Below are 25682 nucleotides of genomic sequence, written 5' to 3' on the forward strand. Positions count from 1 at the left end.
GACTCAATAATATCAAATAATGCTAGGGAGTTAAATTACAATACATAAAGTTATGATCTTTACACTTTTCCCAAAAAGTCAACAAAGGTCAATCCCGGGCCCACTTGGTCAAAATCCGCGATTCGTACCAAAACCCATTTACTTATTCACCCCAAGCCCGATTATGTAATTATTTTCAAAATCCAACCCCAATTTGAGGTCCAAATTCAAAATTTGCAAAAAGAACAAAGATTAAGGATAAAAATTAATGGGTCATGATGAATATGGAAGAAAATAAGTTAAAGTATACTATCTTATGAAAGAGTAATTAAATTTCTCCTCCAAATCTCCTCTAGGCCGAGCTCTAATGAAAAGTTGGTGAAAATGGGTGAAATCCCATGTTTGGAATTATTTAAGGTCTGGGCGTCAGGCCTTCGGAGGTGAGCGAAGGGCCTGCCGTGTTCGCAATACACAGTGGCCCAAATGGCCTACGCATTTGCGAAGGCTTCTCCCCCCAGGCCTTTGCATTGCGAGCCAGTGCTCGCGTTAGCATAGAGCAAATCACTGATCCCCTCCCCAGGTCCTCAACCTTATGCGTTCGGGAAAGGCTACCCACGTTTGCGAAGGGCAACCCCCCAAGACTTCGCGCTCGCGTACATTCCATCGCGTTTGCAATAAGAAAAACTACCCCATCCCAGATTACTCTTCGCGATCGCGGGAGTACCTTCACGAATGCGAAGAATAAAACACCAGATGACGGCAGAAGCCAAAACCAGAAATTTTCTGAAGTTCAAAACATTTGTAGCCTATCCGAAACTCACCAGAGCCCCTCAGGCTCCAAACCAAATATGCACACAAGTTCAAAATATCATACGAACTCGCTTGCATGATCAAAACACCAAAATAACACCTAGAACTACGAATTCTACACCAAAAAAATGAAATTTTCAAAGAAGCTTAAGAACTTTCACTTTAACAACCGGACATCTGAATCACGTCAAATCAACTCCGTTTTGCACCAAATTTTGCAGGCAAGTCATAAATACTGTATTGAACTTATACCAAGGGCCGGAACCAGAATACGGACACAATAGCAACAAAGTCAAACTACGGTCAAATTTGGAATTTCTTTAAACCTTTAAACTTCTAGTTTTCAACAAATGGCGATAATTCAAGTTAGGGACTTTCGAATTGGATTCCGGGCATACACCCAAGTCCCAAATCACGATACGGACCCACCGGGACCATTAAAATACTGATCTGGGTCCGTTTGCTCAAAACGTTGATCGAAGTCAACTCAAATGAGTTTTAAGACATAATTTCACATTTTCGTCAATTTTTCACATAAAAACCTTCCGGAAAAAGACATGGACTGCACACACAAATCGAGGAAGGCTAAATGGAGTTAATCGGGGTTTCCCAACACAGAATTTAGGGTAAAAACTATAAATGACCTATCGGGTAATCACAAGGCCCATATGTGAAGGTACCTGTTGAAGTTACAATTAAGTAAATAAAAGTACATTCTCTTTAACGACTTAAGTTTTTAGATAACATCGAACTGATCAATTTGAATTTCAATAGTTTGATCACTTATCAATTATAGGAGTCGGGAATTAGTGTTTATGGTTTTTGTATTTACCACGAAAACCATAGCTAGCTCATTAGTTTTAGTTACCGAGTTTACAATTTACTACTATACATATTTAATAATGTTCTAATACAAATATATATAAGTTTTAAGCAAAGGGGTTCATCTGAACCGCTACCTAATTGTCACGACCCGGATTTTCCATCGTCACGATCGTGATGGCGCCTAACTCTGAGAATGCTAGGCAAGCCAACAGATACAGTTCTAACACATTAATCATTAACCAAAATAGTAATTAACAATAATTAAAACTAAACAGATATGAAGTGCGGAAATTTTATAACAATTTAAAATACCAATACACGACTACCCTAAAGATCTGGTGTCACAATCCACGAACATCTAAGAATTTCTACAAATACTGGTTTAAAGGAAATACATCTGTTTTTCGAAATGAAAGGAAACAGAAAACTAAGATAGAGGGAAGGGGACTTCAGGGTCTGCGAACGCGGCAGATCTACCTTGGGTCTCCTGTAGACTGAAGGCAGCAACCCAAACTCTTATCAATATGGTCTAGTACCGGGATCTGCACAGAAAGTGCATAGTGCAGTATCAGTACAACTGACCCCTTGTACTGGTAAGTGCCGAGCCTAACCTCGTCAAAGTAGTGACGAGTCTAGGACATGACAAATAACATAAACCTATGCAGTTAAACAATATGCTAAAAGAATAAAAATTAATAGAAGCTAAGCAGAAATTAACGGGAAGGGGCAACATTTTATGGGGCTACCAAAATTAAGAATCATAGCAGTAGAGGAATTTAAACAGCTAACACACTTTGAAACGGTAATAACAAGCAAACATAACAAACAGAAAATGCACGGCATCACCCTTCGTGATTTTACTCTCAACCTCACCAGGAAATGTATAATAGAAACGTGCACGACATCACCGTTCATGCTTTACCACTCAACCTCACCAGATAATCATTAATAGAAACGTGCACGACATCACCCTTCGTGCTTTACCACTCAACCTCACCATATGAATAATAGAAATGTGCACGGCATCACCCTTTGTGCTTTATCACTCTTCCTCACCACATAAGTAATAGAAATGTGCAGGGCATCACCCTTCGTCCTTTATCACCCTTCCTCGCCATAAGAAACAACACGACAAGGGAATCATAATTAAACAACCTCGTTTCATCATTTAACTTCATAACATAAATCTCAACTTGAGCCAATACTCAACCAAAATCGAAAACCAGGAAAGCATGATAAGACTTGTTTAACATGAGAAATAACTAGTTTAAGCAGGAACAATACGTATGAAGAAACACAACGGTCGCAAGTTTAAGACTCACTCGCATGCTATGACCTGACAACAACGTATAGATACTCGTCACCTCACCTATACGTCGTACTTAACAACATGTAGCAAATAAGGCAACAATACCTAATCCCACAAGCTATGGTTAGCCACAACACTTACCTCGATTCCACGAACCAACTGAAGCCTCAAATACCATTTTTCCCTTAGTTTCCACTTCCAATCCGCTCGTATCTTTTCATAATTAGCTTATTAACATCAATTAACGCTAAAGAAACCAATTCCAATGCATAATAATAGATTTCCTAATATTTTTCCCAAAAACTCAAAAATCGACCCCGGGCCCGCTTGGTCAAAACTCGATGTTCGGACCGCAACCCGATTACCCATTCACCCCCGAGCCCGGATATACAATTGGTTTTGGAATCCGACCTCAATTTGAGGTCTAAATCCCCATATTTTGAAATTCCTAAATTCTACCCAAAAACACCCAATTCCACCATGAAAAACCCTAGATTTTGTAATGAAATCTTGTAAAAAGATGAAATGGATTGAAAGAAATAAGTCAGGAATCATTTACCTATGATTTGGGGAAGAAATGGTCTTTGGAAAATCGCCTCTTGAAGTTTAGGGTTTAAAAATTTGAGAAATGAATCAAAAATCCCGTCTAAGTTATGTTTTGAACAACTGCAGATGTCGCATTTGCGACTAGAGCTTCGCAAATGCGAAGAACCATCGCAAATGAGAAGTTCCCCACACCTTTGCTTCCTTCGCAATTGCGATCAAGGACCTCCACAAAGCGACCAAAAGATCGCATTTACGATCACACCCCTTCCCAGACTCTTTTCGTAATTGCGAAGATATGTTCACATTCCCGAACCCTACTGGCCCCGGCCTTCTTCGCAATTGCGATGTTCTATTGGCCCCAGCCTTCTTCGTAATTGCGATGAAGACCTCGCAATTGCCATGCCTGTTTTGCTCGCAATTGCGAAGCCTGATCTCGCAATTGCGAGATCAAAGGCCTACAACAAGTACCAACTACACCAGCAATTCTCTAAGTTCCAAAATCACTCTGTAGCCTATCCAAAACTCACCCGAGCCCTCGGGGCTCCAAACCAAACATGAACACAAGTCTTAAAACATCATACGAACTTGCTCGCGCGATCAAATCGCCAAAATAACATCTAGAACTATGAATCAACACCAAAACACATGAAATTTTCAAGATAGTTTAAAACTTTCTATTTTCTCAACCAAAGAGCCGAATCACGTCAAATCACTTCTGTTTTTCACCAAATTTCAAAGATAAGGTTTAAATATTGTGAGGGACATGTACTGGGCTCCGGAACCAAAATACGGGTCCGGTACCAACAAGATCAAATCATTTAAATTATTGTATTTTCAGTCTTATCAATTTTCTTCATAAATTCATTTCTCGGGCTAGGGACCTCGAAATTCGATTTTGGGCATACACCTAGATCCGATATTTTACTACGCACCCTCCAGGACCGTTGGAACAGGGGTCCAGGTCCGTTTACCCAAAATGTTGATCGAAGTCAACTAAAATCATCTTTTTAAGCCAAAAATAATCTTTTCTTAAGTTTTTCACATAAGGGCTTTCCGGATACGCGCCGGACTGCGCACGCAAATCGAGGAGAGATAAAATGAGGTTTTCAAGGCCTCAAAACATGGAATCAGATTCTAAAACAAAAGATGAACCTTTGGGTCGTCACATTCTCCACCTCTAAAACAACCGTTCGTCCTCGAACGAACATAGAAAAATACCTGAGTCGGTTAAAAAATGGGGATAGTTGCTCCTCATATCGGACTCGGAAAGGTATCTGCCTCAACAGGCTGACCTCTCTACTGCACACGAACTGAAGGGTGACTCTTCGATCTCAGCTGACGAACCTACCGGCCTAGAATAGCTACCGGCTCCTCCTCGTTGGTCAAATCCTTATCCAACTGGACAGTGCTGAAGTCAAACACGTGGGAGGGATCGTCGTGATACTTCTGAAGCATGGACACATGAAACACTGGATGCACAGCTGATAAACCTGGCGGTAACGCAAGTCTGTAAGCCCACTCTCCCACTCGATCAAGGATCTCAAAAGGCCCGATGAACCTAGGGCTTAGCTTGCCCTTCTTCCCAAATCTCATCACGCCTTTCATGGGCGACACTCGAAGCAACACTCGTTCTCTGACCATGAATGCCACGTCACAAACCTTACGGTCGGCATAACTCTTTTCCCTGGACTGAGATGTACGAAGTCTATCCTGAATAATCTTAACCTTATCCAAGGCATCCTGTACTAAATCTGTACCCAACAATCGAGCCTCCCCCGGCTCAAATCACCCAACTGACGATCGACACCGTCTAACATATAATGCCTCATAAGGAGCCATTTGGATGCTCGACTAATAGCTATTGTTGTGGGCAAACTTCTCTAACGGCAAGAACTGATCCCAAGAACCTCCAAAGTCAATAATACATGCGCGGAGCATATCCTCCAAAATCTGAATAGTACGTTCGGACTGTCCGTCCGTCTGAGGATGAAATGTTGTGCTCAACTCGACCCGCGTGCCCAACTCACGCTGTACTGCCCTCCAGAAATGCGAGGTAAACTGCGTACCTTGGTCAGAAATGATAGACACGGGCACACCATGAAGACGAACGATCTCCCGAATATAGATCTCAGCCAACCGCTCCGAGGAAAAGGAAACTGCCGCCGGAATGAAATACGCTAACTTAGTCAGCCTATCAACAATAACCCATATTGCATCGAACTTCCTCTGAGTCCGTGGGAGTCCAACAACAAAATCTATAGTGATACGCTCCCACTTCCACTCAGGATCTCAATCTTCTGAAGCAAACCACCAGGTCTCTGATGCTCGTACTTTACCTGCTGACAATTCAAACACCGAGCTACATATGCAACAATATCCTTCTTCATCCTCCTCCGCCAATAATGCTGCCACAAGTCTTGATACATCTTGGCGACGCCCGGATGAATAGAATACTGAGAACTATGGGCCTCCTCTAAAATCAACTCATGAAGTCCATCCCCATTAGGCACACAAACTCGACCCTGCATCCTCAAAACTCTATCATCTCCAACTGTAACCTGCTTGGCACCTCCGTGCAACACTGTGTCCCTAAGGGCAAGCAAATGAGGATCATCATACTGCCCCTCCCTGACACGCTCAAACAAGGAAGGCCGAGCGACTATACAAGCTAGAACACGACTGGGCTCAGAAACATCCAACCTCACGAACTGATTGGCCAAAGTCTGAACATCTAATGCAAGCAGTCTCTCACAGACTAGAATATACGCAAGGCTGCCCATACTAGCTGACTTCCTACTCAAAGCATCAGCTACTGCATTGGCCTTCCCGGGATAATACAAGATGGTGATATCATAGTCTTTCAATAGCTCCAACCACCTCCTCTGCCTCAAAGTTAGCTCCTTCTTCTTGAACAAGTATTACAAACTCTTGTGATTCGGGAACACCTCACACGATACGCCATATAAATAATGCCTCCAAATCTCCAGCGCGTGAACAATGGCTGCTAGCTCCAAATCACGAACCGAATAGTTCTTCTCGTAAATCTTCAACTGCCGCGAAGCATATGAAATAACCTTGCCATTTTGCATTAATACTGCACCACATCCTATACGAGATGCGTCACAATGTATTGTATATGGCCCTGAACCTGTGGGCAACACCAACACTGGCAACGAAGTCAAAGCTGTCTTGAGCTTCTGAAAACTCGCCTCACACTCATCTGATCACCTGAACGGGGCACCCTTCTGCGTCAACCTGGTCATCGGAGCTGCTATAAATGAAAACCCCTCCACAAATCGACAGTAATAACCCGTCAAGCCCAAGAAATTCTGGATCTCTGTAGCTGATGTGGGTCTAGGCCAGTCCTTGACTGCCTCAATCTTCTTAGGATCCACCTGAATACCCTCTGCTATTACAACGTGACCTAAGAAAGCAACTGAACTCAACCATAACTCACACTTCGAAAACTTAGCATATAACTAGCTGTCTCTCAATATCTGAAGAACGATCCAAAGATGCTTCTCATGCTCCTCTCGGCTGTGGGAGTAGATCAAGATATCATCAATGAAAACAATCACAAAGAAATCCAGATAAAGCTTGAACACCCGGTTCATCAAATCCATAAATGTTGCTGGGGCATTTGTCAACCCAAATGACATCACTAGAAACTCATAATGCCCGTACCGAGTGCGAAAAGCTATCTTATGGACATCGGATGCCCTAATCCTCAACTAATGGTAGCCAGACCTCAAATCAATCTTCGAAAACACCTTGGCACCCTGAAGCGGATCAAATAAGTCATCAATCCTTGGCAATAGATACTTGTTCTTAATGGTGACTTTCTTCAACTGCCGATAATCTATGCACATCCTCATCGACCCATCCTTCTTCTTAAAAAACAACATCGGCGCACCCCAGGGCGAGACATTAGGTCTAATAAAGCCTTTATCAATCAAATCTTGCAACTGTCCCTTCAATTTTTTCAACTCTGGTGGTGTCATGCGGTACGGCGGAATAGAAATGGGTTGAGTGCTCGGAGCCAAATCAATGCAAAAGTCAATATCCCTGTCGGGTGGCATCCCCGGCAGGTCTGCAGGAAATACCTCTGCAAACTCCCGAACAACTGGCACAGAATGCATAGAAGGAACCTCAGCACTAGAATCACGAACATAAGCTAAATAAGCCAAACACCCCTTCTCGACCATACGTCGAGCCTTCATATAAGAAATAACCCTGCTGATAGAATGATCAGCAGTCTCTCTCCACTCCAATCGAGGCAACCCCGGTAAAGCTAAGGTCACGGTCTTGGCATGACAGTCCAACATAGCATGATAAGGTGACAATCAATCCATCCCCAAAATAACATCGAAGTCAACCATGTTGAGAATTAGGAGATCTACACTAGTCTCAAGACCCCCAATAACAACCACACACGTACGATTGACACGGTGTACAGTGATAGAATCCCCTACTGGCGTGGACACATACATGGGAGCACTCAAGGAATCACGAGGCACAACCAAATATGGGGAAAAATAAGATGAGACATAGGAGTATGTAGACCCTGGATCAAATAGAACTGAAGCATCTCTACTACAAACTAAAATCGTACCTGGGATAACTACATCGGAGGACTCAGCCTCAGGCCTGGCTGGAATAGCATAACATCGGGGCTGGGCCCCACCACTCTGAACTACATCCCTGGGACGGCCTCCTACTAGCTGGCCTCCACCTCTAACACCTCCACCTCCACCTCTATCTGCTTGACCCCTACCTCTAGCTGGCTGAGCGGGTGGTGGAACACCCGGTGACAGAACCATAGCACGAGAACCCTGATGTTAAGAACTACTCGATGCTCGAGGGCAAAATCTAGCAATATGCGTCGTATCACCACAAGTATAACAAGACTTAGGCTGCTGAGACTGCTGACCCTAAAACTGACCCTGATGGCCTAAGTAACCACCCTGAAAACTCTAGAGCGGAGGTACACTAATAGGAGCTGGTGGTGCACTGTAGGGTAGCTGATCAGAATACTGCATATAAGGGCCACGACCACCTGGAGCACCGTGAGAAGTCTGAAGTGCTGAATGAAACGGCCTGGGAGGATGGCCTCTACCAAAAGAATCCATGCCTCCAGACGAAGCACCACTGAACCTGCCGGAATGACGAGGCCTCTTGTCAGACCCCTGACCACTCCCCTGAGCTAAAACCATCTCAACTCACCTGGCCATATTGGCTGCATCCTGAAAAGAAATCTCGCTCCCGATCTCATTAGCTATCTGCAATCTGATAGGCTGAGCGAGTCCCTCAATAAACCTCCTAACCCTCTCTCTCTCTCTCGGTGGGGAGTATAAGAAGAGCATGACGAGCCAAATCAATAAACCTAGTCTCGTACTGAGTGACAGTCATAGAACCCCGCTAAAGATGCTCGAACCGCCTGCGGTATTCCTCTCTCTGAGTGACAGGAAGGAACTTCTTGAGAAATAGCTGAGAGAACTTGTCCCAAGTCAAAGCAGGCGATCCAACTGGTCTGGCCAAACAAAAATCCCTCCACCATTTCTTGGCGGAACTTGAAAGACAAAATGCAGCAAAGTCGACCACATTGGTCTCCACTATCCCCATGTTCTGTAGATACACATGACAACTGTCCAAATAGTCCTAGGATCCTCTGAAGATGTACCGCCATAGGTAGTAGTGAAAAGCTTGGTGAACCTATCCAATCTCCATAAAGCATCAGAAGACATAGCTGATCCATCACCGATCTGTGCCACAACACCCGACGGAACTACCCCAACTGGCTGAGTTGCTGGAGTCTGAAACTGGGGAAACATCTGCTCAGGAGGGTGAGTATGGGGAGTCTGTGCTCCTCCTCCAGCCCGAGAGACGGCTTGTGCTACAAGAAGTATGCGGCCTGAGTAACACTCTCAATTAGGCCCACCAAACGGACCAAAGCGTCCTGAAGTACCGGGGTATCGATGAACCCCTTCGGAACCTGAGCTGGCCCTGCTAGAATGGTCTGGGATGGAACCTCATCATCAAACTCTACCTGAGGCTCCGCCGCTGGTGTTGCTACTCGAGCTCTAGGCTGAGCCTTGCCGCTGCCTCGGCCTCTAGCACGGCCTCGACCTTGTCCTCTGCCCCTCGTAGGAGCTGCCACTAGGGGCTCGGGCTGCTGATCAACTGATGAAGCAGTATGTGTTCTCGCCATCTGCGAAGGAACAGAGTAAAAGTTCAATTAATTTTGAGAAATGAAACCGCACGACATAGAAGAATAGATGTGAAGTTGTTCCTATACTCTGTAGCCTCTAGGGGATAAGCATAGACGTCCCCATACCAATCCCTCAGACTCTACCTAGCTTGTTCGTGAATTGTGAGACCTAGGGAACCTAGTGCTCTGATACCAACTTGTCACGACCCGGATTTCCCACTGTCGGGATCGTGATGGCGCCAAACTCTTAGGGTGCTAGGCAAGCCAACAGATACAGTTCTAACACATTAATGATTAACCAAAATACTAATTAACAATAATTAAAACTAAACAGATATGAAGTGCAAAAATTTTATAACAGTTTAAAACACCAATACACGACTACCCCAAAGATCTGGTGTCACAATCCACGAACGTCTAAGAATTTCTACAAATACTGGTTTAAAGGAAATACATCTGTCTTTCGGAATGAAAGAAAACAGGAAACTAAGATAGAGGGAAGGGAACTCCAGGGTCTGCGAACGCCGACAGATCTACCTTGGGTCTCCTGTGTACTGAAGGCAGCAACCCAAACTCTGATCAACATGGTCCAATACCAGGATCTGCACAGAAAGTGCAGAGTGAAGTATCAGTACAACCAACCCCATGTACCGGTAAGTGTCGAGCCTAACCTCGACGAAGTAGTGACGAGGCTAGGACACGACAAATAACATAAACTTGTGCAGTTAACAATATGCTAACAGAATAACAATTAATAGAAGCTAAGCAGAAATTAACGGGAAGGGGCAATATGCTGTGGGGGTACCAAAATAAAAAATCACAGTAGTAGAGGAATTTAAACAGCTAATACACTTTGAACCGGTAATAGCAAGTAAACACAACAAATAGAAAATGCACGGCATCACCCTTCGTGCTTTTACTCTCAACCTCAACAAGAAATCAATAATAGAAACGTGCACGGCATCACCCTTCGTGCTTTACCACTCAACCTCACCAGATAATCAATAATAGAAACGTGCACGGCATCACCCTTCGTGCTTTACTACCCATCTCACCATATGAATAATAAAAATGTGCACGACATCACCCTTCGTACTTTATCACTCTTCCTCACCACATAAGTAATAGAAATGTGCACGGCATCACCTTTCGTGCTTTATCACTCTTCCTCACCGTAAGAAACAATAGAAACAATAACAACCCGGCAAGGGAATCATAACTAAACAACTTCGTTTCATCATTTAACTTCACGGCATAGATCTCAACTTGAACCAATACTCAACCAATATCCAAAACCAGGAAAGCATAATAAAACTTGTTTAACATGAGAAATAACCAGTATAAAGAAACACAACGGTCACAAGTATAGGACTTACTCGCATGCTATGACCCCACAACAATGTATAGATACTCGTCATCTCACCTATACGTCGTACTTAACAACTATACATGTAGCAAATAAGGCAACAATACCTAATCCCTCAAGCTAAGGTTAGCCACAACACTTACCTCGATTCCACGACCTAACTCAAGCTTCAAATACCGTTTTTCCCTTAGTTTCCACTTCCAATATGCTCGTATCTATTCATAATTAACTTATTAAGATCAATTAAGCTAAAGAAACCAATTCCAATGCATAATTATAGATTTCTCAATATTTTTCCCAAAAAGTCAAAAATTCACCCCGGGCCCGCTTGGTCAAAACTCTAAGTTCGGACCAAAACCCGATTATCCATTCACCCCCGTGTCCGGATATACAATTGGTTTTGGAATCCGACCTCAATTTGAGGTCTAAATCCCCAAACTTCGAAATTCCTAAATTCTACCCAAAAACACCCAATTCCACCATGAAAAACTCTAGATTTTGTGATGAAATCTTGTAAAAAGATGAAATGGATTGAAAAAAATAAGTCAGGAATTATTTACCTATGATTTAAGGAAGAAATGGTCTTTGGAAAATCGCCTCTTGAAGTTTAGGGTTTGAAAATTTAAGAAATGAATCAAAAATCCCGTCTAAGTTATGTTCTGAACAGCTACAGATGCCGCATTTGCGACCAGAGCTTTGCAAATGCGAAGTTCCCCACACCTATGCTGCCTTCGCAATTGAGAAGGTATTAATCGCAATTGCGATCAGGGACCTCTGCAAATGCGACAAAAAGATCGCATTTGCGATCACACCCCTCCCAGACTCTCTTCGCAATTGCGAAGATATATTAGCATTTTCAAGGCCTCGAAACACGGAATCGAATTCTAAAACAAAAGATGACCCATTAATACACTAACTCAATCCCTGTTAATATACATCATTCACCTATCAAACATGCATATACTTATATATACTTATACACACGTAAATGTACTTATATATTTATATACTATGAGCCAATTTTTATTTAAAAATATCCTGCTTGACTTTTTTCTAATGGGGCATGACATGAGATAATAGAAATATTAATGGGTTTGTTATGAACTTCTCAAAGAACACAATTACAAATAGGAATTATGATTGATATTTCATTAATGGAAACCCATTACATAGAATTAGAGAATAAAAAGATAAGACTTTAACATAAACGAGGACAGTAACAGAAAGAAGGGATAAAGGGGAGGCAGATTCACAGAAGAAAAAGAGATGAGGCATAGATAGACCAGAGAGAGGAGAGGTCACTAACAATCTTCGGCATAACTCTAGAATGAAATGAACCTATTATTTATCTCCTGATTCCTTAGTCTCTGTCACGTGCAGTGCACATGCTCCGTTTTCAGCCAGGGTCCCATACGTAATTTGCCAAAAGCCCAAATGTAGCATCGTGGCTATTTTGATTCATAACAATACCCCTGTCCTCAATAAGAACCTTGCCCTCAAGGTTCGAGTTAGGAATTCCTTCTAACCACATTACAACTAGATCATATAAACTAAACCCGTTGTCTACATCTGAACCAACCACAAGAATTACAAGGCTTAAAGCTTGAAATGACCCTATAGAAATGGCATCATTGAAATAATATGTTTGGGAAGTATCAGGAACCCAAGATAACAAAATGACAAGATTTCCATCTCTAAGTGCAGTAGTGAATGCAACCAGCAAACCTATATTATAGAAACCAGAATAGCAACAAGTTTCGTACATCACAATTTTGGCTAGTGGCAATATATAATCAGACACTTTTCTGCTTAATTCTTTCAAAAGTGAACGTGCCTCCAAAGCCCAATCTTTCCCCTTTGGCAAGAAACCTTCAAGCCCAGCCACATAATCCATACCCTAAATATTAGATGCTATCATAATGACAAATGTTACAATTTGTTGCACAGTCGGTGGATAAAAGTGTGGGAAAACCGGATACGTACGCGTATATTCCATGTCACTCACAGGCTCAAAGTACGACATTGCAACCACACCTCTACTCCTTTTAGAAATTTCTGTATGTGGATCTGATGCAGAACTTAAAGGATCATTAGGAAGAGTTGTACAACCAGAATTAACCTTAAAATCATGCTCAGCGTCGAACAACTTAAAAAATTGTATGCCCAAGCCATGGTTCTCAACAGTAAGACTTACTGTCTCTCCATTCCAATTCCCTAAAAATACCTCATTAGAAACAACAATAATCACAGTTTCTATCATTTGGTCGAACAAATTGAGCACACAACATGTTAAACTATGCATTATAAAACCAATAATTGGTGTAGTCTTAGTCACAGACGCTTCTGTTTCCTTCAGTGTTCGAGCCAAGGAATCGTCACATGCTCCATAAAAATAGAGCCAAACACTAGGAGCATCATCCAAACAAAAACACAGTGGCAAATACCTTAAATTTTTTTGTGGAACCAAATCGTTTATGCCACTACCAATGCCTTCAGCAAGTCTAGAAACCATGTCGAAAGAACGAACAATAAAATATCCAGCACAGTGTCGATCATCAAAAGCAACTCCCAACAGAACATATTGGCGAACATTGTATGTATTTCGGAATTGAAATTTCAAAGGTGCGATGCAAGGATTCCACACGGTGAATGTCACAAACTTATCACGTTCAAAGTTGCTCGGGGCACTACATAAAACATAATTTTTTGTAACTCTAAGAAATGTTGTAAGCAAACTAGAGCCAGGATCAAAGGGAAAGTCTAATTCGAATTTACCAGGTAGATATCGATGCAAAGGTAAGACAAGATCAGCACGACCAAGGTCACTTGAGTGACTAAATGTACCTCTATTTAGAAGTTGGTTGTAAGTGCCAGCAAAAAGCATACAAGACATCGCCTCCAAGTTTTGGGCTAGCCCAAGTCTGTATCGATCAGCAATCATGACGAGGTTACTAGAAATAGAGAACGCAGAATCGATCCATAGTGGAGCCTTCTCCATGATTGCAGTAACAACTTTCTCTTTATTATCCTTCTCTTCATTTTCCACAACATTAGCATTATCGTCTGCCGCATCAGTCGGAGCGACATGAATCATCAAATCATTAAGGAAATGGGTCTCTGTTGTTAGAGTAAGCTCCTTCGGTGGCTCCTGTCTAGCATTCAGCTCTTGAATAGCATCTTCAGACCCATTGGACAATTTATCGAACACCTTGCGCGCTTCATTATTGCTGTTGTATTCAGACGATGTAACCAAGTATTGTGGAAAAAGGGGTTCGACTTCCTCTTTGTCCTCATCCAAAACTGAGCTGCAGGTCTCCTCAGGTGTTGTTAGCATTGTTTCAGTAAGTATAACAGTTGTAGTTTCCTTATTTGGCTTTTCCGCAAACATCTTGTGAGTAATGTTCAGGTTGGTGTTCTTTGAGTGCGCATTCCAGTACTGAGGCATGTGCGAGTTAGCCATGTTGCTCCATGACGGAATAACTGCAACCCGTGTTGGATAAGCATCCACTGTGGTAAATTGCCGGAGAAAGGCTGAACGCCGATCAGGTGCATCCCGATTTGGACCTCGAAAACGAATAAAAAATTTGTCCACGAAATGGTCCCAACCTGCAAGTTGTTTGTTTCGAAATAACCAATTATACCATTTCAAAGCCTCGCCATCCAAATAAAATGAAGCCCAGGACAGTTTATGCTCTGACGAAATATTGTAGAAGGTGAAATACTTCTCTGCCTGAAGAACCCAACCCAGAGGATTCTCACCGCTAAAACGACTCATTACTGGGGCTTGAGATAGATCCACCATGGTAGATGGACTCAATGAAAGCACCAATGTTATGAACTTCTCAAAGAACACAAATACAAATAGGAATTATGATTGATATTTCATTAATGGAAACCCATTACATAGAATTAGAGAATAAAAAGATAAGACTTTAACATAAACGAGGACAGTAACAAAAAGAAGGGATAAGGGGAAGGCAGATTCACAGAAGAAAAAGAGATGAGGCATAGATAGACCAGAGAGAGGAGAGGTTACTAACAATCTTCGGCATAACTCTAGAATGCAATGAACCTATTATTTATCTCCTGATTCCTTAGTCTCTGTCACGTGCAGTGCACATGCTCCGTTTTCAGCCAGGGTCCCATACGTAATTTGCCAAAAGCCCAAATGTAGCATCGTGGCTATTTTGATTCATAATAGGGTTCATTGAATACTCTTAATTAAGAGAGCTTGAAAATCCTATAAAGGTGATTTAAAACAAAATTAGACACCTACTCTCATGTAAAAGTACGTAGTTGAAATTTCCCACATAAAAACAACATTCTTGACGTGGAATGAAAACATGCTACTTGTCGTTTACTTATTTAAAAAAGTTTATGAACAACCCATGCATGAAGAGAGGTAGAAAAAAAAGCTAAACTATGAAGCAATTATTTTCACATTAAGGTAGTTGAGACTTCAGTTGAACGTTTTCATGAAATGAAGTGGCTTTATTTTATATTCAGTATAGTTACGGGACGATTATTGCTAGACACTACAATTTATAAAGTGGCTTTAGATGATATAATGATGTTTTTTGCTTCCTTAATAATGTTCAGCCTAGAATATTACAGTTAAACCTCTCTATAACAAACTCGTTTGTTCTGATATATTTTTATTGTTATAGTGATGTGATGTTATAGAAAACATATATTATAATATAACATGAAAAATTGGTTCCAAAGAAAACTTGGGCATTATAGTGTCGTTATAAAGGATAACTGTTATAGAGGGGTCTCACGATATATGGAAACAAAGCTTTTAAGTTATGCATTTGTTTACGATATATAGACCAAATGCTTTTGATTCACGTGTAAAACGAAACGATAGGAGATTAAAAATACATGCACGAGATACACGACACTTCATTTTTTGAAATTTAATGGATCTCGCAAAATTGGCATTAGACCTTCACTAACTGCTATAAATATGCCCGTAATTATTAGTTGAGCAAAGAACTACAAACAAACACAACTTTCCCACTTCAAGTTTCAAGACAAAGCATTAATTGTCAATGGCTGGAATTAAATTTGCTTTCTTTTTTGCTGCTCTCCTCCTAGCGATTGTTGGTTAGTAGTTGCATTCCCCTCTTCCTAGCTCTCTCTCTCTTTGTATATATACTCTCTGTCCAAATTTATATGGCACAATTTCAATTTTAGTTTATCCCGAAAGAAAAAGACAATTTTATTTCAAAAGTCTATATTTATTTTTCTTAAATATCCGAATTAAGTCAAACAAGACCACATAAAGTAAGATGAAGAGTGTGTGTAGGGGAGGAGTTAGAAGCCTGAATACGGTTCAGTCAAATTCAGTAACTTTTGCTCAAACAGTATATTTGTGTTAAAAATAAATTAAATATGTAGAAATATTAATTTTAAAACATAGTTATTAGCACTTGAAGTCGCCGTTTTAAAATCTGAAACACATAAAGTTGAAATTCTTGCTTCGCCTCTGAATGCCTGCCGGGGCGGAGGCAGAAGCCGAGCAAAGGGTTTGGCTGAACCCAACAGCTTTTGCTCAAATAATGTATTTTGTATTAAGAAATTCATTAAATTTAGAACCCAATCATTAGCACCTGAAATCGTCGCTCTAAAATTCAGATCCCACTAGCTCTGCCTCTGAGTGTGTGTGTGTGTGTGTATATATATATATATATATATATATATCATTTTGTATTAGCGTTTAACTCAATGTTGATTGAATTAATATGCAGTTAATCCATTCATGATCGGCTCGCCGAAGATGAAAGTAACAGCATTGAGAAACTTACCCTTAGATATGGATATGGAAATGGTTGAAAGAAATCTACTAATAGATGGTTGGCTAACTTGTAAGAGAGCTTGCAATCAGAATAGTGATTGCTCTGACGGTTGGTTTTGCAAGACATGTGCAATTCCTGCCTTAGGGGAGAAATATATGCAATGCCTCCATCATCTAGATTCCTCAAAGTATGCTCAAGTGATTCCAACTACATTTATGGGGGGAGGTGAAAACCTGCTTCAATAGAAAAAAAAGGCAGCTCGGTACCCGAAGAAATTAAATTGCATATCTACATGTGTTTATCTTGCTTTTCGTATACCTACTTTGAGTGAATATGTGACGTCTAAGATGTTAGATGTCCAAATATTCGTAGTTTACTTTCTATCATATATGTATGTGCAGTGATAAGTCTTCGGGAAGAAGATCACTCTTATCAATTGCAGATGTTCGTATCGTACTGATGTTTGTTGTTTCTCTGGAATGATGACATACACACTGCTATAACTAAACGCAGATGTGAAAATCAAAAGATTAACTGACTGCAATTTCCATTAGATAAATGAACACCGACATTTAATATCAAACAGAAGAGGTGGTTCGTATCAGCTTGTTCAAGTAATCGAATGGAACAATGGACACTCAAAATCACTGATACTTGCACCTAAAAAATAATTCAAAAGGACCAACTACTAAGAAATCTCAGAATGCTTGAAGTCCCTTTCTCCCACTGCTCGATGGAGCCTGAAAGTATATTTTGGATATCGAATGTATGCTATGAAGCTTGATTATTGGTTTTTCCACAAGAATAATGACCATGAGAAATTTAATCGGCTGAAAAATTGAGAGTAAACTTGTTTAAGCTTTAGGCTTGAGGGCCTTGACAGTTTCCCAGGTGAAATCAGGGTCATCACGGCCGAAGTGACCATAAGCAGCAGTCTTCTGGTACCTGAAGTTACCTCCTCTCTTCAAGTCAAGATTAATTGCAATCATTCCAGGCCTGAAGTCAAAGTTCTCCTTGATCAGAGCCAAAATATCCTTGTCTGGAATGGTTCCGGTTTTGTAAGTGTCAACAAACACGGAGAGCGGTTCTGCCACACCAATTGCATAAGAAACCTGGACAATACAGCGGCGAGCAAGTCCTGCAGCAACCACACTCTTTGCTGCCTGTCTAACAATATAAGCACCACTTCTGTCCACCTTAGTAGGATCCTTCCCTGAGAAAGCACCTCCACCATGAGCGCCCCATCCTCCATAAGTGTCAATGATGATTTTCCTGCCAGTGAGTCCAGCATCTCCATGTGGACCACCAATCACAAAGCGACCTGATGGGTTGAGGTGGAAGATGGTTTTCTCATCAAGGTACTTAGCTGGGATCACGGGCTTGATCACATGCTCTTTCAAGTCCTGGGCAATCTGCTCATTTGTGACAGTTTCATCATGTTGAGTTGAGATGAGAACGGTGTGAACTCTAATAGGAACCATGGCACCATTCTCATTCTTGTACTCAACTGTAACTTGTGTCTTGCCATCTGGTCTGAGCCATGGGCAAGTCTTGTTCTTCCTCACTTCAGTAAGCTTGGCACCAAGCTGAGTAGCCAAAACATGAGTAAGGGGCATGAGCTCAGGAGTTTCATCGGTGGCATAGCCAAACATGTGACCTTGGTCACCAGCTCCAATTTCCTCTGGTTTCTTTGTAAGATGACCATGAACTCCTTGGGCAATGTCAGGGCTCTGTTGCTCAATATTGACAAGAACCTTGCAGTTGTCAGCATCAAGGCCGACATCAGGTGAGGTGAACCCAATGCCTCTGCAAGTATCACGTACTATCTTCTCATAGTCTACATTGGCTTTGGTTGTGATCTCACCAAAGACCATGACCATGTTTGTCTTTGTGCAGGTTTCACATGCAACCTTGCTCTCTGGATCTTGAGCAAGGCAAGCATCAAGAATGGCATCTGAAACTTGATCACAGAGCTTGTCGGGATGGCCTTCATTGACTGATTCTGAGGTGAACAAGAAAGTTTCCATGTCTGCCCTGAAATAGAGAGAATGTGTTAAGACTGCAATCCTGAATCATTCAATCAACAAGAAATTGAGGCAAAGGTTGATCGTAACCCCGATGATTATGAGAAAATAGAAAGCAGCAAGAACTTGAAAACAATGACAACCAAGAATTCAATAGAGAGATTCTGCACTCGGTAGCAAAATACCATGAAAAGATAAAACAGTAACAAGTGGTTGATTTTTTGTAATTCAGAAAATTCGAGTAGACTCATCAACGCTTTCTATTATTTAAGAAAAACACAAGGTATCTTGTTTCATCAAACAAAGGTCACCGCAATAATTGTCACAGCTCACAAAACTGGCGACAAACATTCGGAGGGAACAGGAGAAGTCTATCAGGATATCCTTAAATGATTAACATAATAAGACTCATTTTTTATAAAGTATAAGGCTCTCATTAAGCCCAGAAAATTAGATTATAAGAATTTTAGACACCATACATTCCCATAAAGGATCAAAATTTACACTGCATTTCTGAAAAAATCTGCATTATTTGCAATACATAAACTTATGTCCGAAGAGGGACCTGAGATAAATCCAGATCCATTAACAAGCAGACATGAAAACCTTTTCATTCTAAAATCAACTCCAAACTCATATTCACAAGTGACAGTTAAAACCAAGCAGACATGCATCTACAATTTAAGGAATTTGGTACCAAATCCAAACACATTACATTTACACACATGATAATATATATATATATATATATATATATATATATATATATATATATATATATATTCTTATCTTAACAATGAGATCCAATTACTCCTCTAGTTAGCAGGTAAAACTACCAAATTCATGACGAAAAAATTGCAACTTTGGTAAGAAATCCTCGTTCTATAAAAGCAGGTTATCAATTAGATAAATTAAATTGATTTACAATTACACGATAGTAAAATATATGCAAAAAATATAGATAACATCATTAATAGACAAAGAGATCTGATCATAGCCAACTTGTCAGTACTCCCGCCGGAGGCGAATATAGGATTCAAATTCTATGGATTCAATATTTTAAGGTTCTTAACATTGAATCCATTATATTTTTAAAGTTATGTTTCAATTTTAATAAATTTATACTATGCATCAAAAGTACTGAGTTCCAGGTAACTCTAGGCTGCATCCACCCCTGACGCATGCGTAACACAACAAATAATTCCCAATTATATAACAACAACAAAAAAATGGTGTCACCTTAATCTCTAGAATCCGTAAGCTTAGTACATTCAAATAGAAATTTAAGAGTAAAACAAAACAAAAAGTTAACAGCAGGAATGATGAGATCATATAAGAAAAAATGCAGATATACTCCAGATCTAAATCTAGTGGAGAGAAAAACAGAGCTTAAAGAGTGAATTAAGTGGTGGATTTAAGTACATACCTTGAAGAAGAAACAAACTCTTAGATCTGAGAACACAAAGAAGAAGTGAGAGCAGAGAGCGAGGAATTGATTGTGTAGTGGGAGTGATTTGTGTGTATATTTATAGGAAGCGGAATTGAGGTGGGAAAAGGAGCCAACGACTCGCTCTCTTTTTCTTATTAGCTACTACTACTTGCATTAGTTCAAAGTTTCCAAAAAATCGTAGGCCAAAAAGGCACTTTTGGAGTTTTAACAAAATTATATACACCGACAAAGGGTCACGCAGGAACAAAATTATATACACCGACAAAGGGTCACGCAGGAAGGGCGCACCTAAATGGTGTGACGTAGACAGCCTAGTTAAATGTAAGTATTAATGATTGTTTTTACGGTTCGAATCCGTAACTTACAGATCATATAAACTTTATCGTTACTCCAAGACTCTCCTTCCAAGTATATATACTTTCAATTAAAAGAAAACTTTATATTATAGTGAATTTTAACTTGTAATATTGGATTTTGTTACTATTTTTGTTAAATTACTATACTTACCTAATTGATTTGGTTGTTAAATAATATTCTCCGTTAACTTTTACTTCACATGTATACTAAAAATAGATTTTCATTTTTACTTGTCACTTACACATATTAAGAGAAGACAAAAAAAAAATTTCTATTATACCCACATATTTATTACTAATTTAAAATTATTTTCTCACCAAAAAAATTCATCAATTAATATAGGTATTATTATAAATTATGCACTTCAATTATTATTTCTTAAGAGGTGTGAAAAGTCAAAACGTATCAACTAAAACTGAACAGAATGAGTAGTAATTTATTATAATGCCTCAAACAAGTGCGTGCTTAGTTTCCAGCACGACACCGAATGGCCAACCATCGTAGTGGGACTCACCAGCTTACAAACCCACCAACTCTATAGCGGGTTTAATTTTGTGTTGTTAAATTATCATTTTAAACTAAAAACGCCAGTCAAATACTTGAAGTTGGTGAGAATATATGACGTTTTAAGCATTGAGAAGCTTGTACATCGTGCGCCAAGAACTGTACGTATTGGTTGAGAAGTCATAGATTATTGATACTTTTTGCCAATTAATTTTAACTTGGAAGTTTGGTAGATATTTTTTTTTTTTTTGAAGGGTTTGGTAGATGTCACTTGATCCATAAGTAACTTTGCTAAAATATCTTAGATTTTTTTTTTATATATATTATATATGATCATAACAAAAGAAAAAAGTCTTATTTAGTAATTATACAATTCATAAGAAAACGAATAAATAATAATTAAAGCTTGGTCGGGTTGGGCTATGAACTAAATTTTGGAGGAATTTACACAGAATACAACCTTCTTAAAACTAATTTAAAAGAATTACAACTGCTTTCAGAAAATTACTTAAATTACATTTTATTACAACTTTTTAATTAAATCATATACAACTTTTCATATCCCTTAAATATCTCCATTAAAGCCACTTAAATAGGAAACTCAAATCATTTTGAGTATTCAACCTATTTCAAACTTATCAAATACTCTCTCTCTCCAATATACGTTGTTATGCCATGCTTAAGTGGAGAAATCATTTTTATCATTCTCTTCCACAATTTCATAGGCATAACATTATTTTTTGTTTTTATTAAAGCTTTTTCTTTGCCAAAATTGCCTAATGACGAACTTATTTTTCAGTCTCCACTAATCTATTCTTTCTAATCTCCCTATATCATCCCAATACTTCTCCATACACTGATTCCAGTAAATTTTAAATTTTTTTTTGATTTGGGTTGAAAACTCCATCTGATACAAAAATGGATAGGAAATCCATTCTTATTGCTGCGAGAAAACCCAAAGGGCAAAATAGTGGAATATACACTATATTTTTTGTATGTTTGTTGTAATTGACACAAAATGTACATTATTTTGTATATATTATACTGTGTATAATATATTCATTAATACTTTCTTTCTTTCTACTNATTATGTCTTATATGTGTATACAGTATATTATAAAGGTAGATTATAGTAAAATTGTTCTATGCTGGATTTTTGTAAAGTGTTAATCAATGTTTTTATACTTTAACAATTATTTATAATATACATACATACATATATATATACATACATACATATATATATATATATATATATATATATATATATATATTATAGATTCGTATATTATATTATATAAATTATATACTATATTATTGTATATTTATATAATTATATAATATATAGTTCATATAGGTAAATTGTATAAGTACGAGTGTGTATTCTGACTATATGATAACTAATGCATACAGTAGCAGTATACAATATATTACACATATTTAAGGTTTACTTTTCATAATAATTATAGTGTTATGAAGTATATAAGATATGAAATGCATTGCATAAAAAAGTTTGATGCCAGTCTAGGTTCAGAAGATGCATATGTTTTTTGTGTAAAATAATATAATTATTCGATGAAGACCTATTGGAATGGGAAGATCTCGAATTAGCTAAAATGATAATTACTTATATATATAAAGTATACTATATCAAGCATATACCATTAACATACAATTATTAAAAAGGCTATAACAAATATAATTTTTAGATAATGTTTTTCAAAGGATTGTTATTGGTTGTCATTATAATATCTACTTTAATTTCACCTAAAAAAGTATAATGAAGATGATATTTCCTAATTTAATTTATTTTATTCATTTTATTCATTTTATTTTTTGAGTAAAAGATTATTCATATTATCGAAACAAATGCATATATGCCTTTTAGATCTGATGGTGAGATATTTTTCTTAGCTTCATTTGTATTTTGCAAGAAAGTTATTATTGATCTAAAAAAGATATAATTAATTGGTAAGCTTTAATTTAGAGATTCTATTTTTATGTCAACTCCTTGATTTTCGCATGAAGGGAGGAGTAAGTTCCTTTTTGTATTTGTTGTACTAAACGTAATAATGAAATTTGTTGTAATTAATGTTAATTGATCTCTTAGGGCTTGTAGTTATGAAAATTTCGCAAATTTTGCCCAATTTTGACCAACTCATCTCAACCCAAGTAACTTTTGGACGGGTCGTTAACCCGTCTATTTATTGACTTAATCCAATTTGACCCGCCCAAATTCGACCCAAATTGTATTTGACACCCTTAATTGCAGCTATAGTTATCTCTTTTCTTTTACCTATCCCCTCTTCATTTTCAAAAGGAAAAAAGAAAACTTAGACAATGAAAAAAGTATATGTTAGTCGAACTTGGATTTTTTCCCCTCAGTCCATCTCTTTAATTATTTAGCTAACTTTGATTGATGTGAATTTATTACTTAGCTAGATAAGAAAAATTGCAGAACATATAAGATGGGAGAAGAAAGAAGGGAATTTATGTTATATTTTACTAATAAAATGAGAATATTGTATGGGTCAAAATCTGACCAGACGAGAATCCGCGTGAAAAGGAACGGCAAAAAGTTACTTGGGCCAAAGTCGTATCCATACAACGCTATAATGACACGCACCCCGGCTACGGCTGAGGTCGCATATTCAGAATGCTTGAATGGCGAATTGGATGTTACGGCATTTTGGAGGGTCGACCAGTAATACAGTCAAACGACTTAGGTACTACGGTTAATGACCGTCGGGTAAAAGAGAATACCAAGTATATAAACTAAATGAGAAGAAGAAGAAGAAGAAGAAGAAGAAAGAGGGGTTGAAACAAATTGACACACAAGCATATTTTCAGGGAAGAAGAGGGATCTTCATCCCTTTCTCTCCGCTAAGGAGAAAGAGGCAAGGAAGCTCAAATCTTCAGTACACATCGTTAGTCTCATCCTATCAAATGTATGAGGGTCAACCTTGTTAAAGATCGGTGACCCCCTTTCATCTATATTTTCTTCACTATTATTCAATATTATGAAAATCACGATTCTTTTCTTACATAATCAGATTCAATCATTCTTATAGTGAAATCTTATGTTCAGTTATGTTTGCTCGTTAATATCTTCTATCTTAGATCTAGGACGAATTATCTTTGGCTAGGATTTACCTCAAATCTTCCTATTTAATTAGTTTATATAAAGGTTTAACACTTTTTTGGTAAAATAATTTAGCGCCATCTGTGGGGATTTTCTAGCCAAAGCATTAGTTCCCTCTAGATCCAAACATGGTCTTAGCTCTATCTCCCATTCGGTGAAGTTTCACCCATTCACCATGAATGCCGATTTGCGAAGCCGGTCGGTAAACCCACGAAACCGCCAAGCCAACCAAGGATAAATCCCTACGTGACACCGGAGTTATGCCTGGTTTACACACGAAAATTGCAATGCGCCACAGCAGCTGCCCTGAGGCGTTATGAACATGAGGCATCATAGCCTGGGACTGCGATTACGCATACCAAACGCGTTCGTAATCCCATTTCCAGGTCAGTACCCAACGCCTTCTACATCCTGCACATATCACCCCCCCTCCTACTATATGAGACAATGCTTATCATATAATTTACCAAGATACTCCTCGTCTGTATGTTTGTGGTATGACTTATATTCTTGCCATCTTTGCACGCCCGAGACTAATGAACTGGGACTCGAACTCGAGAACCTAATGGGGGAAGTGGACCATCCACTCACGAAAGACCAATGCTCAACCAGTGACGAGGTCCAGCATAAAGTCGAAGCCAATAGGCCAAAAACTAGTAGCAGAATACAGAACAAAGCGAGCCGCCCTGCGGCTCGATCCCCAGTTCAATGCCGAACGAGGGAACCCCTAGGTCCAAAGAGCGCAGCGGGCGAGGGAGACATGGCCAATCCCCCTCATTCATCAGCTAAACAGCCGACCAAGGTAACAGATTATTCCATGTACTAACCCGATATTCCTTAGTTTTTTCAAAAAGAGAAAGAAGTGGAACAAAGAACATGTACGTCCTCTCAAATTTGCAAACAAAGGCTAGCTGACATACAAGCTCTAAATTCCTCCTTACGGCTAATGGCAAATCGAGAAAACCCTCCACACCGTACCATATTACAAATAACAGACAAATAGCTCAAAACAAGCCGACACCATTAAGAAACAATCTCTATAGCCCGGGACTGGGCAACGAGCCCATGTAACGTACAATCTCCATAATACAGGCAGAACATGAACATGGAAAGCTTGCCCGTACGCTCGCCATAGCGATGCTACGCCAATTTGACCTACTAATACTATAAGTTGCGTTCGAACTTCGTTCAATTCAATCAATCCCCAAGGTGCTCAGAGGCCCAAGCAATAAGTTCGTCGCCCGTCCCAACAACGGTCTCTCCAGACCGAGCAATAAAGGGACTAGATAAACTGGGACTCACCCCAACGCATACATAACTATACAACAACGCATGATATTCTCCAATGAAAGCAAGATTAC

General features: G+C 39.3%; 2 protein-coding genes across 3 annotated transcripts; one reads left to right on the forward strand and one right to left on the reverse strand.

The window, feature by feature from the left end:
• The first annotated feature begins 16014 nt into the window (after positions 1-16014).
• Positions 16015-17304, forward strand: LOC109210095. The gene is made up of 2 exons (XM_019373468.1): positions 16015-16152; positions 16797-17304. The coding sequence occupies exons 1-2, from the start codon at positions 16098-16100 to the stop codon at positions 17087-17089; spliced, it is 348 nt and encodes a 115-aa protein (XP_019229013.1). The 5' UTR covers positions 16015-16097; the 3' UTR covers positions 17090-17304.
• Positions 17305-17366: 62 nt separating this feature from the next.
• On the reverse strand, positions 17367-20496 carry LOC109210093 (S-adenosylmethionine synthase 2-like). Of its 2 annotated transcripts, none has more exons than XM_019373467.1 (2): positions 20295-20496; positions 17367-18873 (listed from the first exon to the last, which is right to left on the reverse strand). In XM_019373467.1, exon 2 carries the CDS (start codon positions 18869-18871, stop codon positions 17699-17701), a length of 1173 nt encoding a protein of 390 aa, XP_019229012.1. In that variant the 5' UTR covers positions 18872-18873; positions 20295-20496; the 3' UTR covers positions 17367-17698. The 2 variants fall into 2 exon arrangements, with proteins under 2 accessions (XP_019229012.1, XP_019229011.1); XM_019373466.1 differs by having other exon boundaries at positions 17367-18878.
• Positions 20497-25682: the final 5186 nt, after the last annotated feature.

Source organism: Nicotiana attenuata, unplaced genomic scaffold, assembly GCF_001879085.1.
Source record: "Nicotiana attenuata strain UT unplaced genomic scaffold, NIATTr2, whole genome shotgun sequence".
Classification (NCBI taxonomy): Eukaryota; Viridiplantae; Streptophyta; class Magnoliopsida; order Solanales; family Solanaceae; genus Nicotiana; species Nicotiana attenuata.

Excerpts from the sequence above, each read along its gene's own strand:
- LOC109210095 (XM_019373468.1), top strand. The coding sequence starts at position 16,098 with ATGGCTGGAATTAAATTTGCTTTCTTTTTTGCTGCTCTCCTCCTAGCG. Across the intron at positions 16,153-16,796 it reads TCTCCTCCTAGCGATTGTTG|TTAATCCATTCATGATCGGC; the intron begins GTTAGTAGTTGC and ends ATTAATATGCAG.
- LOC109210093 (XM_019373467.1), bottom strand. The coding sequence starts at position 18,871 with ATGGAAACTTTCTTGTTCACCTCAGAATCAGTCAATGAAGGCCATCCC.